The following is a 16,373-nucleotide window of genomic DNA, read 5'->3' on the forward strand; positions in this document are numbered from 1 at the left end:
AATAGTCAGGGTGATAGAAGAAACACTAGTTGGGGGGCCACTCTTATGTCAGGCTTCCATCTGGGGGAGGCAGGAGGAATCCAAGGCCAGGACATTGTGGGGAACCCATCTTAGGGAGCCTTTTCTGTTGATGTGTTTTAATTAATTGCTTCATGACTGCCCTTTTAAAGCTAGTAACATCCATTGTTGCATGAAAAGCCCGTTGTAATTCTGGCGGAATGTGTTTTTAAATAACTGCCAAGCCTGTAACTAGAGAGTCCGCGGTAGGCATGCCTCTGCAGGGCTTTGGACAGCCTGCTTACGTATGTGCCTGAGAAGGGGTGAGGAGGGGCCTAGGGGACCAGGAGGGGCATGTGTGAGTGTTGGGGTAACTGGCTGTTCCTGAGTGTTCCAATGCATGCCTTTACAGTGGTAATCGTGCCCATCTTAAATTAAGGAGGTTTGCCATTCAGCGACAGAAACTAGAAATACTGCATAGGCAATGAAGGGCCCTTGGAGAAGGCCAGGCTTTACAGACAAACAAAAAGTTTGAAGAATTTGTGTAATTTGTTCTTTTTTTTCAGAACACAGCGAATGTTTCCTAAATCCTTGCCTTTCACTTCCTCCGATCACAGGTGCTAATGTCCTTTTGAGTCGTTAAAATAGTTGATAAACTGTTTTTTTCATTTTTCCTGCCATTTATAGTTTTATTAACATTAAACACGTATGACATTTGAACATCCTTTAAAATGATCATCTACACGGTTTCATTATGTTTCAGTAGATTTTTTTTCCAGTTGCTTTGTTGGTTTTATTTATTTTTTATTTTAGCTTCTGTTTCATTGATTGATTGTTCCCATAACCGTTGTTTAAGCAGCGAAGACAGTGGCTTAGAGCGGAACTAACTGTGCAAATTGAATATGCAGTATTTCTTTAAAAGAGACTGGTGAAGAAAAAAATGGAAAAAATTTAGTAATAAACCTCCTTAATCTAATGGCTTTTTCCGTTGCCCCACTAAGTTTTCTCACGCCAGCATGCAATCGCACTATGATTATTTTTTTCTTTGCTTATTATTTATTTTTTTCGTTTGTTTGTTTGTTTGTTTGCTCTTCCTTTTGCTTTTTGACTTCATCATTTGCAAACCTGCTAGCGCTTCCTGACCATGCCTGCTTCCATGCCCGTTAGGAGCATCTAACACCTAACAGCTCATCCCATGGCCTCTTTACCCTTCCTTCCCTCTTAATAACAATGAAAATAGATTTAAAAAAAAAAGAGAGAACGCCCAAAAGCTGCAATATCCCAATACCCACAACCCTTTTCTTTCTTTTTTTCTTTCTGTTTCATTTCATTTCGTTCTGTGTTCATTTGTAGTTTTTCTGTTTGTTTGTTTCTTTTCAAAACTGTGGTACTCAGAAGAAAAAAGCATGTTACGAACCTAATTCCTTCCTTTGCTTTGTTTTCTTCTTTGAGAAAAAAGAAAATTGAGAGAATAAAAAAAAAGAAAACAAAAAACAAAAACCAGAACTAAACTAAAAGAGGAAAAATAATGGAAAGAGCGAGTTCTTGGCTCTTGCCGTCCTGCGGCGGCTGGACCCGGATCTGACCGTCCTTGAGAAGGGATACTGCAGCTTTATTTGCCACAGCTAATTTCACAAGTTGAATAAGTGTGATTTTTACATTTTTTAATTAAAGAAAGTTTTTTAAAAAAGAAAGAAAAGTCAATATTTTGCTATTAGTAACCCGGTCATTGATTTATTCCCTTTTTTATTTTTATTTTTTTCTTGTTTGTATCTCTCTCCCCCCTCCCTTTCTCCTCTCTCTTTCTCTTACTCCTCCTCTCTCTCTCCTCCTCTCTCCCTGCCTCCCATGTCCTCCTCTGCTCGCTCCTTTCTTGAACTCATTCAGACCTGAGCGCTCCTAAGAAATGCCGAGCGCGCTTTGGCCTTGATCAACAGAATAACTGGTGCGGCCCCTGCAGGTGTGTATAGTCTCCCAGATCCGCTGTGCTGGTTTGCAGCTGTCTCTTCCGTTCTTCTCCCTCTGGCCTGTTGCTTTGTAGCTTTGTGTGTGGATCGTAGGAAATACCAGGGAGCGGGACACTGCCAGTGTATGGGCTCCACGAGGGATGTGCTTGTCTGCCAGCTGCTGCTAGCCAAAATGCCACTGTAAAACAGTGTGTGTGCCTCCTCAGGGCCGAGACTCAGATTCCAGCGTGCCCTCGACTGGGGAGTGTTGCCTGTCAACCCCCTTCCTGTGATAGCCCAGGATGTGCTCATCCTGGTCTAGGTAGAAGCCAATGACGTCACCCTCTCCCTTCCTCTTCTCTCTCTCTCTTTTTATTTATTTTTCATTGTTGGTTTTCTTTGTTTTGTTTTGCATTTTTGTTTTTGTTTCTGGTTGTTTTCCTTTGTGCGTGTGTGTGTGTGTAGTGTGTGTGTGTTTTATTGTTTTGTTGTATTTATTTATTTTTGGTTTGGCTCAGAGAAGCCCCTTCCTTTCAACCCCTTGATGAGGGCCGATTGTCAGGTAGAGCCAAGATGATGCAGAGAGCCGTTAGTGGAGGACTCAAGCCAACCGAGCACGACCCACCATTGTGTTGTATTTTTTTTGTGTTTACCTTATGCTAACAGATGCAAATACTCCAAAGAAGTGTCGGGCACTGTTCGGGCTTGACCGACAGACTTTATGGTGCAAACCCTGCAGGTACATGACCATTCTGAGGCCTTGGGGACAATCAGAGCCTTCTGTCCTTCTGCTACTTAGTGGGTCGATTTATTTTGCCCTCATTCATGTCTACTTTCCCCCACTGGCATCAATGACTAATAAACTCTCCTTCTTCAGATTTTCCTTGCTAATTTCATACTGTTTCCTCCCTGCCCCCTATTCCTCCCTGTTCTTGTGAAGAACATGTCCCTGGTAGCAAGGACTGACAGCCATGAAGACAGGCACTGAGGATCTGGCTTTGAAAGCCAGTGTCCTGGAACTGGCCGGCTGGTGAATGGCTCGGTGTCCTGTTCTGAGCAGAGAGCCACTGTGCCCCCCCCCCCCCAGGTGTGAAAGAGTCAGAACTGGAATTTGGCAGTGGTAGCATTCCCAGGCGCTTTCTGTTAAAGACACTGAGAGAAATGCATTGGGGCAGGCTGATTTTTAAAAATCCCCCTTTTTTTCTTTCTCTCTCTCTCTCACTCTCTCTTTCTCCCACCCCACTTTGGTTGTTCTATGTTTAAAACACGTATCTGTATGGAGGAGCTCGTTAGCGGACATTGTTTTACAGTGCTGAAAAAGAAGCGTGGCATTGAATGGCGTGCACCAGCTAAGAGCCTGTGCGCAGCAAGGGCTGCAGCCAGACACTGCAGCGCTGCCAGGCCTGCAGAGCAAACAGTCGAGCGTTATGATACGCAGGTGTAGCGTGGGTTCCCACATGCATCCGATCAGTCCAGAAGAGTCCAAATTGAGCCCCATGATCTGCCGGCAGGTCTCCCCACTTATGGCACTGGCAGAGAAGGTGTAGGTACTTCCTTCTTGGTGGAGGGAATGCGCTCTCGTCCCCATCTCCTTTCCTTTCCTTTTAATGACCACCTTTGGTTAAATTTGTTGTTTCTTTGTTCTGATACAAGCAGTCTTTGAATTTGGAATATTATGATGGTAGGTATCTCAACACCCCAAACACACATCCCTGTTCGTAGTGCCTCCCGCGTCACGTGTCCCTCTTCTCCATCCCCTTTTGCCGTGCTCCGTGTCTAGACGTTAGATCAGATGTTCATCCCATCACGTGCATGCCCACGAGTCTGCTGTGTCTTCTCTGGTGCCAGTGTGAGAGACCCCAGGGGAGAGGGGGAGCATCGCTGACAGACAGCTACACAGATTCTCAGTGCTCCAGAGTAAGGGAATTGGGCCCTAGAAGGCACCCAGCAGGAGAGCAGCTTCCTGTGAGTGGACAGCCCCAGGGACTTCCTGAGAAAGCCACATGGGTATGTTAGGTATTAAATTAGGGAGGTCAGGGACCTGCTTGCCCTCTGTAGGTAATAAGTTGGTTAGCACTTTATGAATGCCCAGGGTAAGACAGCGGAAAACCCTGTCATAGCAAGTCACAATAGGCACCGTTGCCTGTGTCCCACAGGGAGACTGGTACAGGTCTCATAATTTTATTCCTGAATGGCTTATTTACGAACCTTTTTTTTTTTTTTAGTATCAGATCAGTTGCTGCAAACTTAGCCTGGTCTTCTTCTTTAGAAACTATTACTGACGTTAACAAGGATAGACCACCCGCCCCCACGCCCCATTCCTCAAATACAACCCATCTTTGCTTAAATCCATAATGGGTTATCATCCTCTCACCAGAAATTTCTTGATACTTTTACCACCACCAACAATAACTTTTTAAATTGGGTTTTTATCTTGTTTTGCCAGTTTAAAACCCTTGTAGTCTCTTTGTCCTTGAGCGCCTTGGTTCTCTAAAGCACACATTGGGGGCTCACTGTCCACAATGCACCATTTTTTCTGTTGTCAAAGAGACTGAGACATCCCTGGACAGAGGACGTGAAGTCCATCAGGTCCCTGTCACTTCCCAGCCTCCAGACCTCAGCCCCTAGAAAGTTCTAGCTGCTGTTTTTCTGTGCTTGGGGAGTCTTTTTTGTCTTTTGGCTGTAGATGTGTTAGCAAGCTGACTTCAGCTGTCCATTTGAGGAGGACCTTCCAAAGTAGGACCAGGAAGCATACTTAGAAGCTACACATGGGTGTGTATGAGATGCCTCTAAAATGGGGTGGGTCACAGTATGGAGCTTGAACTAGGAGCTACCCATTCTCCTTCTGCCAGCTGTTCCATTATACACTGCCAAACCACACTGAGCTGGGTGCTAAACTCAGTGAGACATTCAGTAAACAAGTCAAGCAAAAATCAATGAGAGAGAGAGAGAGAGAGAGAGAGAGAGAGAGAGAGAGAGAGAGAGGTGCTTGTGAATGGAGGCATTTTCTGACCCATCCAGATGTGCGTATTCCAGCTGCCCCACTAGGGGCGCGTCAGTCCACCACCACCATAGTTCCCCTGTCCTTTGTTCAAATGCTCCCCACACAGCATTTTCGAATGATTTGGAAAAGAGGGTGGGAAGGGCGAGGAGAGCCTTAGCAATGCTCCTAGCCAATCAGGACTCTAGGTTCTAATTTTATTTGGCATTTGAGGACATTTTAACCAAATCCTGTTTTGAGCCCACCAAGTTGCTTTCCCATCTTCTTGCCCCATCCTAACAGAGCCTGGAATGCTGGCTGCTTCATGCTCCCCTCTGGCTGTTCCTCACTCCCTCTCCCCCACCTCTCCTCTGCCTCCTTTCTCCCCCGTTGCTGCCTCTGTTTGCTTACACCCTCCCCTACCCTCTTTTTTTTTTCTTCCTGTTTTTAAAAATGCATGGAGACCCTAGTTTGTGAGCATGCTTCTATCTGCAGGCTAAGGTGGTTTAAAATGGAGAGGTTAAATTATTTGTTTCATTTCTGGGATGGGAGCAGAGCCCATAGTCTGTGCTAGTCTGTCCAGAGAGAGAAAGGAAGCCTGCTAGACAGGGTAAGAGGGGACCATCCTTGTTCCCCTAGAGTTCCTTCTGGCCTACACAGCCCCAGCCCCAAGGCCTGAGCCTTAGGGAGGCAGGGAGAACTGAGCATGCCCTCTTCCACCCTTCCCTCTTTTCCTCTCCTCCTGCCACCCCACAGAGTCCATGCCCCGTGCCCCATGCTCTGGGCCTAGACCACAGGAAGAACCAACTCATACAGTACAGTCCCATCCTTGTAAATGCCAGAGACACTGTTCTATGGGGGTTGCCTTCAAATTGGCAGCATCTTGGAGGTTCTTCAGTGACCAGTGGCTGACCAGTGCTCACACACTTGGTTATAGATGGAGCAGTACTCACCTACCATTGTTCTGAGTCTTTGGATGAGCACTTTCCCAAGTCTGAATTGTCTTTACAGCAATAGTGGGTTGATCTCCAGGGTCCCTTTTCCTGCTAAGTAGATTCCCATCAGCCAGCGATCAATGGTGGGCAAGGCTTTGAAGTCACATGCCTGATTTCTTGATTTGGTTTTCCCCACCTTATCCTTTGATAAAGTCAGAAAGGCTCTGAAATTCTCATTCCTCCTTCCTATACAAATGGGTTGTGGAGAGGGGAGACCATGGCTTTGGCATAGGACAGGTTTAGTCTTTCTGGTTCAGACCCTGATCCAAGCTCCCTCCCGGCCCCTCTTGCTGGCCATTTCTCTGTGACTGCCTTGTGCTATGTATTTCATTTCCTGACCTCAGCATAGGACAAGAACAAGGCACCCCATGTACCATTCTCACTCCGTGCGACCTTCTCATGAAGGGGTAGGGACGTCCCAAATCTTTAAGGGTGGGGAATTAAAAAAAAATCAAATTTTTTTTTTAAAAAAACAACCTTGAATCTTAATTTTATCCACAACCTGCAGGCCATGTCAACCAGTTATTCTCGTACTTTTGAATCATTTTCTGTTTTTCTTACTCTCCCTTTCCCCTTCTTTGTTTACCCTCTTCTACCTGTTTTTTGGTGGTTTTTCTTATTCTTTCTTTATTTTTTTTAATTTACTTACTTTTTGGTTGGTTTTGTTTTTTTAGTTTGTTTTGTTTTGTTTTTGCTCTCCCTCCACTCCCCTCCCCTCTCACCTGATTCTGACCTCTCGATTTGGTGTGGTTCGGAACAGACAAGCCCAAAAGCTCTCTGGGACCCACTGCCTCACGGTGGTGGTGTGTTAAAACCTTTAAGCCCCTTGCCTGCTCTGCCTTCAGCTATGTGGGCTCAGCAGTCAGCATTCTGAGAGTTTCATATTGATAAGAGGCCACTGGGGATGAACCTTTCTTTCTCTTTTAAATATACTCAGGCATCATTGGAGATTGGGGGTGGGGAGGGTGGGAAAGAATTGGGAGGGCAGGCAAGAAGATGTGATGGGAAAGGGAAGGTAATCTAAGCCCAATGAGAAATAAAGTATGTTAGTCTTCGTGTAGATAAAAACCCTTCCCGATGAATCTGTGCCACCCTCTGCACTGACTTCCGTTAGTCTGCTCACATATATTCTGGAAGGAGTGGGGTCCTGGGTGTCCTGTGAGGATAGGACATGGATAGGGCAAGTCCTTTGCCAGAGCGGATGTAGACACGGGAGCCACACAGCCCCCTGAGCCCCCTGAAGTAACTGCTTTAATCGCTCCGTGCTGCCTGGCATGACCTGTAGGGGGCGTCCCTTGAGTGACATCAGCTTCTTGTGAGCATTGGCTAGCTCTCTACCTTGGCGTTTTTGCCCTTCATTCACAGATAACTCTCTCCCCTGTTTCTAGGAGAAAAAAAAAGTGCGTTCGCTACATACAAGGTGAAGGCAGCTGCGTCAGCCCACCCTCTTCAGATGGAAGCTTACTAGACTCGCCTCCCCCATCCCCGCATCTGCTAGGCTCCCCTCCCCAAGATGCCAAGTCACAGACTGAGCAGACACAGCCACTCTCGCTGTCCCTGAAGCCTGACCCTCTGGCCCACCTGTCCATGATGCCACCGCCACCTGCGCTCCTGCTGGCTGAAGCTGCCCACGGCAAGGCCTCCACCCTCTGTCCCAACGGAGCCCTGGACCTGCCACCTGCTGCCTTGCAGCCACCCATGGTCCCCTCTTCATCGCTCACACAGCCGTCAACATCTTCCTTACATTCCCACAACTCTCTGGCTGGGACACAGCCCCAGCCTCTGTCTCTGGTGACCAAGTCTTTAGAATAGCTACACCTCGTCCACCGTCCCCTGCTTGATTGACGTGTGTCCTCCTGGTTCTTGGTTTGCCCTTCCCCATCTTGGAAAGCTTTTGTTTCGTACTCTTAATTTTGTGCCTCTGTGGCTTACATGAGTTGATGTTTATCGAGTTCATTGGTCAATATTTGACCCATTCTTATTTCAATTTCTCCTTTTAAATATGTAGATGAGAGAAACCTCATGATTCTACCAAAATTTTTATCAACAGCTGTTTAAAGTCTTTGTAGCGTTTAAAAATATATATATATATACATAACTGTTATGTAGTTTGGATAGCTTAGTTTGAAAAGACTGATTAAAAAGCAAAAAGAAGAAAAAAAAAGAGAGAAGCCGTTTCGAAGCACCCTCCAGAAGGAGTTGGTTCTGTATTATTTGTATTAAATACGAGCTTGCGAACCAATCACTTTACATCGCGGTTTTGAAACCATGAGGGCACAATGAATGCAGTGCCGTTTCTTTCCTTTTCTTTCTTTCTTTTTTTTTTCTGTGTGAAACAACTTTTATTGTGATGTTACTTGTTATTGTTTAAATGTACAGAAACAAAGGGTTAAAATGTGTTAATATACCTTGTTCCATGGTGTTGTTCTTTTGGGGGGAGGGGGACGCTACTCAACAATGAATGGAATCAGAGCTGTTGGACCAGTAGTATTTATTGCTTTAGAGATTGCTTGTACCTGTACGTCCGTCCCTTTAAAATATGTTTTGCTTTTTTTTTGAAACTGTATAAAGTCCACCCCCTCTTAGCATAAGCATCTTATATATAACAACTCATTTGTACAAGGTTTTTAAGTTTATATATAAAATGTGTATATATTTTTTTGTTTTCTTTTTTTGACTTTTGTTTGTTTGTTTTTGTTTGTTTCTGTATGAAACCCAGATGCCACCAAATGGACATTGATAGTTGCATTAAAGATCAGTAGCATTAACGAAAGTTGCTTTAAAAGCCATTATGTAAAACAAGACTTGAACATTAGTGAGAGAATCTTAGCAGCTGTCTGAGCAGCCGTGGGAACCACCCTGTTTCCCCCCTGACCTCCTAGTCAATTGCCCTGTGCTCTTAGAACATGGACTGACCGCGTGCAAAACTTTTATGTGCCAAAACTCTCAGTGACTTTAGCTCTCTCCCTCTTTTCTGATGCTGTACTTTCCGTTCGCCATGTTTTGCTGTGATGTTACATAGATAGATTTGTATGTAGTTTTAATGTCACCTATAACAAAATGTGTTTGGTAGCAGACTGTCCAGAAAGCATTTTAAATGAAGAGGTCTAAACCCTTAAGGGCCAAAAATTCTGTATATTAGATTACTCTTAAATGAAAAAAAAAAAAGAAAAAAGAAAAAAAAAACCAGCTGCCGCTTTTATGTACGCATATTACATACAAGTAGGTGGTGAACTTAACACAGGAGAACCTAGGCATGCTGATGTTGTAAAATCCTGTATAAAGCCGAGACCTGTTCCTCCAGTGCCATCGTAGTTGACATGAAGCGATTGTAAAACTGTCTCCGGTTTTCTCTGGTTTATTAAAATGCTAACTATAACATTTTTTTGTGAATACTTTGAATGTTTCCTAACAGTTGTGATGTTATTGTTCTGTTTTATGCTTATTCCGAGTTCATTTTGAATGGTTTGGAAGCCATTTTTGTAATGAATAAATGTCCATGCTGTACAGTATCTGTAGCATGCTGTTCTGGATTAATAAAAGCAACTTAGTATGTGCAGAGAAAGGCTTCTCTTGCTTCTGTGATTTGGGGTGGCGGTGTCTCTTTCGGAAACTGGACTTCCTGTGGAGGGACAGGCCGGGCTTCGGCTTGAGCTGGTGTAGTGGTATGCGGTGATGTGGCTGGCTGGGTACCTAAATGTTCTTCAGGGCTTCTCCACTCCCCCGCCCTTGGTGAACGGTGCGTCCTGTGTCCCCAGTTTAGGGTATGTCTCATTTGCAGTGAAGATGCCTGTATAAAGACTAGATCTAGGGTGTCGTTTCTGTATGACACCGAGTCACAATAAAGGCACAGACGTTGCTGGTTTGGCCCTCCCTTTCTCATGCCCTGTTCACTGCACAGTGAGAAACGGAGTTCAGTTCTGGAAAGGGTGCTTTCCTTCCCCCAGAGTGGACTTACGGAACTAAATGCGTCCCACCTGAGGATGCTGAGTGTGAGAGTCTCCTGATTTGCTCATCACTGCCTGACGGAGGGAGGCAAGGAATCCTTAAGCAAGCATCTTTTTAAAAAAATTGGCATCCCACTCCCACAGCTGTGCTGGAGGGGAGGTAAGTGATTCGCCCAGCTCTGCAGAAAGGGTCTTGCTGTTCAGGGGACCCATGTTCTGGGTTAACTTCAAGTTGGCCACCATCACTGAGGAGGGTTGCAGAGAAGATCTTTCTGTGGTCCCTGGGTGTCTCTTCTCGCTGTTGAGTGGCTGGGCTATTTGTTGTTCGTGTGTTTAGGATCTCTGTGCCTTCCGAGGGGGGCAATTTCAGCTACCCCAGAAGCCCTTCATGTGGCTCTTACTTAAGAACACCATGATGTTGGGTCAAGAACTTTGAGGAACCCTGCTTTGCTTGAGCTAGCTGTGTGTGACTTTTCTGTATTTTGTTTCTGCCCTGCTTTGTAGTCTGGTAAGGGAATTTCTGACCACTCTCCCCTACTGTATTCTCTATGCAGGGCCCAATTGACCTTTGAGGACAGAAATAAGAACACTGTGTGCTACTGATGGCAGTGTGCCAAGTTGTCCCTGCCCGTTTTCTCATTAATCCTACCACCACCAGTGGAAGACTCCCCTGCTGGCCTCTGCCTTATTTCTAACAATGAATTGAGAAATACAATATATCTTGTCAAAGGCAACAGTTGGTAGAAGGGGGAATTGGAGGAACTTCAGTGGAGACCTGGCTTCATGTCATGTTCTCAACACCAAGTTAAACCTTCGGGTGCTAGAGTTGTCCCTTCTCCCTGGCGGATAATATAGGACAAGCCTCCCTTGCTTAGCTTACGCCTACCTCTATCTCACCAGTTCACTCTCAGGAAACCCACCTCACAAGAAAATGAAACATTGCTGCTCTTTATCTCTCTTTGGGATTCTGTGAGCCCAGCCTTTCACCAGCCCAGATAGAAAACCTCAGAAATCTAGACATGGAAGGTGCATGCATGTCACCCAGGGGTAACAGGCTCACTCGTAGCATTCATTTAACCTGGAACTCAATGGTCCCCTAAGAGTAACACCCTTATTAAGAAGGCTCCATTCCTGGCTGGTGTGCATTTTGCCGTATAAATGAGGTTTTAATTAAAGCCCTCTGGAAAGACCCTTGGGTAGTTTGAGGACTCTTGCAGGTGGCACCTGTGGCAAGAGCTTCAGACCAGAATTGGGATCACTGAGGAACTTGGTGGAGACTGGATTTCATGAAGCATTCCCAGCTGAGGTGACCCTCTTTGTTTCCCACCCAAGGGCTAGGTGAGCATCCCCATTCCCAGAAGAGTGATAAAAGCTAGACCCAAGATGATATGTGTCTGGGAGGAGCACCGGAGAGGTCCAGCTGGGGCTTTTTAGAGCTGGCCTCTTGTGAGTATGCTTCATCTGTGCTGTGATTGGGCTCACCGTTCATTCATTCATTCATTCATTCATGCCTCCAATGGCTGTTTCTTGGAGACTTATCTGCACTGGGGGGATTCCAGGCCATGGCACATGTATAAATTAATCCAGCTTTCTCCCCTTTCTTCCTCTCTTGAGTTTCCTCATGTGTCATCTTACAGTACACACTTTGGATAACGGTGACGCAAGAGGGGGGCTGAAATCTCGGCTCACATCTCTCATCTCATCTGCAGCAGCAGAGCTGTGGCCTGGGGGTTCATTCTATAAAGACAGACAGCCAGGTTTAGGCTTGGTGAGTTTCCCTGAAAGGACCTGTGCGGAAACAGCAAGTCTGAAGTTAGACCTGAGCCTCGGAGTTACCGCCATATGAGATCAATTGTGACACACGTACAGACAGCTGAGTACCTGGGTAGATAGGCCACAGGGCAGAGTTGAACCACACCCTTAAGTGGATTTTTCTGAGCCCCCCAGAGATGGGTCCTTTCCCAGTATATATGCAAGAGCATTTTCTTTTTACTGTTTTCTCATCCTTGGTTTCTGAATGAAGAGGAGGAAGGAGGAGGACGGAGGAAGGAAGAGGATAACAATGAAGACAGTTGACAATTGCATGGGTTGAGCCATTTTTGGACGCAGCACTAGAAGGTAAAGAATCTTAGAAAGACTGCAAGAAAATCAAGTGTATGTCACTACGTATATTTTCCAGTATTGTCTGTTCACACCATATAGTGTTTTCCACATAATGGCTGTAAGCCACTGAAGGTCAGGAGATCAATGTAATGCATCAAGGTTAGCATTTTAAAAAGCAAGACAGAACGAGAAAGAAAATAGACTCTTTGTCATATGTGTTTGCTACATTATCTAAAGCCTTCCTTACTATGGTGAGAGTAAAACAAAAGCCAAGTCTGAACAATAGAAATAGCTGCAATACATTAAGATAATAATTTTAATATACTAAATGCAATATTCACATGTAGGGAATGTAGTTAAGAGAAGTTTATTGATAGACAGATTTTTTGTCTTTTTTTCTTGATTTTTATTGAGCTCTACATTTTTTATCTGCTCTCCTCCCTGCCTCTCCCCTCCCCTTGAACCCTCTCCCAAGGTCCCAAGCTCCCAATTTACTCAGGAGATCCTGTCTTTTTTTTACTTCCCATATAGATTAGATCCATGTATGTCTCTCTTAGGGTCCTCATTGTTGTCTAGGTTCTCTGGGATTGTGATTTTTAGGCTGGTTTTCTTTGTTTTATGTTTAAAAACCACTTATGAGTTAATACATATGATAAGTGTCTTTCTAGGTCTAGGTTACCTCACTCAAAATGATGCTTTCTAGCTTCATCCATTTGCCTGCAAATTTCAAGATGTCATTATTTTTTCCACTGCATAGTACTCCATTGTGTAAATGTACCACATTTTCCTTATCCATTCTTCAGTCGAGGAGCATTTAGGTTGTTTCCAGGTTCTGGCTATGACAAACAATGCTGCTAGGAACATAGTTGAGTACATGTCCCTGTGGTACAATTGAACATCCTTTGGATATATACCCAAAAGTGGTATTGCTGGATCTTGAGGAAGGTTATTTCCTAATTTTCTGAGAAATTGCCTTACTGATATCCAAAGTACCAGCTTGCACTCCCACCAGCAATGGAGAAGTGTTCCCCTTACTCCACATCCTCTCCAGTATAAGTTGTCACTGGTGTTTTTTACAGGTGTAAGATGGAATCTCAGAGTTGTTTTGATTTGCATTTCTCTGATGGCTAAGGATGTTGAGCATTTCCTTAAGTGTCTCTCAGCCATTTTAAATTTCTCTGTTGACAGTTCTTTGTTTAGGTGTTCACTCCATTTTTTATTGGATTATTTGTTCTTTTGATGATCAATTTCTTGAGTTTTTTTTTTTGTATATTTTGGAGATCAGACCTCTGTCTGATGTGGCATTGGTGAAGATCTTTTTCCATTCTGTAGGCTGCTGTTTTGTCTTGTTGGCCATGTCCTTTGCTTTACAGAAGCTTTTCAGTTTCAGAAGGACCCATTTATTAATTGTTTCTCTCAGAGTCTGTGTTACTGGGATTGTATTTAGGAAGTGGTCTCCTGTGCCAATGCATTCAAGTGTACTTCCCACTTTCTCTTCTATGAGGTTCATTGTGGTTGGCTTTATGTTGAGGTCTTTTATCCATTTGGACTTGAGTTTTGTGCATGGCGATAGATATGGATCTATTTTCATTCTTCTACATGTTGATATCCAGTTATGCCAGCACCATTTGTTAAATATGCTTTTCTTTTTTCCATTTGATATTTTTTGTTTCTTTGTCAAAAATCAGGTGTTTGAAAGTGTGTGTATTAATATCCAGGTCTTCGATTCAGTTTCATGGTCCTGTATATTCTTATGCCAATACCAGGCTGTTTTCAGTACTGTAGCTCTGTAGTAGAGTTTGAAGTCAGGGATTGTGGTGTCTCCAGAAATTCTTTTATGTACAGGATTGTTTTGGCTCTCCTGGGTTTTTTGCTTTTCCATATGAAGTTGAGTACCATTCTTTCGAGGTCTGTGAAGAATTTTGCTGGGATTTTTCTTATAGGCATTGCATTGAATCTGTAGGTTGCTTTTGGTAAGATTGCCATTTTTACTATGTTAATTCTACCTTCACAAAAGCATGGGAGATCTTTTCACTTTCTGGTGATGGAAAGATTAACTTATTATACTAGTATTCTCCCAGATGGGTTGGTTGGGGTTCTGATCCTATGGATTCTACTTGGCCAAACTATTGGAACATTTTATACTCTGTTTCCTCTTGCAACTTCAGAGTGTTCACTAATTAATTATGCCTAGGCTAGGGAGATGGCTTTAGTGGGTAAGAACCCTCGCTCTGTACACAAGAACACCTGAGTGTGAATCCCAAGGACCCACATTAAAATCTGGGCCCCCATCTGTAACCCCAGCACTGTGGAGTTTAGCGAGTCTCGGGAGCTCTATGGTCAGCCACTTGTATGGACAGTCCACTTGTATCAGTTTGGGCCATTTATGAATGACGCTGCTATGGCCATGGATTCATGTATTCCATATGCCTTTTGGACAGTCCTTTATTTGTGAATTGCTGAGTCTCAAGTTTGAGGTTTTGCTTTCTTTTGAGCTAATTTACCACATAAGTTCTGTGTGGTGTCACACTGCAGATACCTGCTGCCTTGCGGCTTGTCTTTTGTCTCTCCAAGTGACTCTGCGATAAATGCTCTTAGCAAACTAAGAAAGGAATTTTCTTAACTTGATAACACATATCTACAAAAACATACAGCAGCCACCATATGTGTGGTGAACTAGGGCTTGTGCTTCTGTGAGTTTAGAAGAAAGATAAGGAAGCTAGCATTCTCAAGTCTGTTATTCAACTTGCCAGAACAGACATGAATCTCTAAGCCTCAGTTTACGTGTGCGTAAAATAGGTTCAGGAGCTACAGTTACCTCAGGTAACTGCTGGAAAGATTAAATAAGACGAGAAAGGTGATTGATTCGATGCTTAAGTAATAGTATTCGTTTGTAGTTATCCCTGCTTTATAGAATTATACCTCCATGACCTGTGACATTTGACCTTTATGTTCTGTCATCCATGGGCAGGATACATTTTGCGCCCTCATGGTGTATGAGTAGCCTTAGGTTTTGACAAAGGACTGTGGTCAGAATTAAGGATGTTACCACTTCAAACAATCTTAAGATGAGTCATTTCTGCTGTAACTTTAGGGAAATGAGTTGACTATCTACAGCTTCAGATAAAGAGATGCATTGAGCACAAGTCCAGCTCATCCAGAGCCAAGTTCAGCCATCAGAGCCACACCCCACACAGATTAAAGCAAGAAAAAGAAATGCTTGTTCTAGTAGACTTCTGGTTTTGGGGCTAGTGTGTTATGTAGCATTGTTGAAGAACTAGCTGGCAAATACACTGGGCACATAAGTGGAGCTTGATCTATAGGCCCTATTTTACTTAAGTCTGTTTCTTCACCGGTGTATGCTACATACTACTTTAATACAGAACTGCTGAAAGGTGGGGGGGCTAACACGCACACAAACTTTATATATCTGAAGACATATGTCAGTGTCGGTGAATATTCATTCATAAACAAATCAACAAGCATTTTCCTCTACAAAAATCTTCTACGGTCAGTCACAGTTGGGAAATATAGACAAGGTGAAAGAGGAGTCTAAAGCAGAGAGAGAGAGAGACAGAGAGACAGAGACAGAGAGGCATGAGGATCCATGTCCACCCATGCAGAGGTTAGAGCAGGATGTCAGCTATCTTTCCTTTAAAGAACTCCCCAACTACCCCCTTGAGACAGGATCTCCTACTGAACCTGAGACAGGATCTCCTAGTGAATCTATAACCCACCATCTGAGCAAGGGGGGCCTCTATAGATACCAGGCGCAGGCCCCTGTAAAGGCTGCAGTTCACCGATGTAGTACTACTGGCAGGACTTTCCATGTCTATGGCTCAGCCTTTGGTGAGTTTGGCCTGGGCAAGGCTGTGTCTGTGTTTGGAGGGAGGGGCCCTTGCCCAACCATACAGCATCCTCCCGTGCAGCTTATGTCTCCCTTCCCCCTTACATAATGGTACATTATACAACATCGCCAAGCAGGTGGTATTTTTAAAGACAGCAAGTGAGCATTTTTTTGGCCTAAATTTGGGAATGAAACAGATGGATTTTTAAGACGCTGGGATTTTCCTATGAATAGTAACCCTTGTTCTCTGTCTTTAAACACCAGTTTCTAGACCACCTCCAGCAACCAATCAGCACCCTGTTATTTAATTCTAACGAAATTCTTAGCTCTGTCTGCTGCTGCACGGACAAGTGGGGGGCACTGGATCAATTTCTGGAGCCAGGCTGACTTGCCAACAACAATTTTCCTTTTCCCAGAGGGCCTTGGAGGCCTGGAGCGGGTTCCAAGTTCCTTCTTTCCCTCCTGCTCCGGGTGGGCTCCGTGACAGCAGCCTGAAAAGGGTTATAGAGAGGCTGATAAAGGCTGGGTTTGTTGCGGCCCTCCCTGACACCCCTCCCC

The 16,373-nt window shown here is 44.3% G+C and overlaps 1 protein-coding gene across 50 annotated transcripts in view; it reads left to right on the plus strand.

The window, feature by feature from the left end:
- Positions 1-9,483, plus strand: part of Tcf7l2 (transcription factor 7 like 2) — a 186,084-nt gene extending 176,601 nt beyond the window's left edge. For 11 of the 50 annotated variants that reach the window (XM_075974428.1, XM_075974429.1, XM_075974431.1 and 8 more), the window contains 3 exons: positions 564-614; positions 1,885-1,957; positions 7,307-9,483. In XM_075974428.1, the coding sequence (XP_075830543.1) occupies positions 564-614; positions 1,885-1,957; positions 7,307-7,730 (548 nt within the window). In that variant the 3' untranslated portion in view covers positions 7,731-9,483. Of the gene's footprint in view, positions 1-563; positions 615-1,884; positions 1,958-2,609; positions 2,683-3,596; positions 3,625-7,306 lie in introns of those variants that run through there. The other 39 variants (XM_075974455.1, XM_075974471.1, XM_075974482.1 and 36 more) reach the window with 13 other exon arrangements.
- Positions 9,484-16,373: the final 6,890 nt, after the last annotated feature.

This window comes from Microtus pennsylvanicus, chromosome 5 (assembly GCF_037038515.1).
Source record: "Microtus pennsylvanicus isolate mMicPen1 chromosome 5, mMicPen1.hap1, whole genome shotgun sequence".
NCBI lineage: Eukaryota > Metazoa > Chordata > Mammalia > Rodentia > Cricetidae > Microtus > Microtus pennsylvanicus.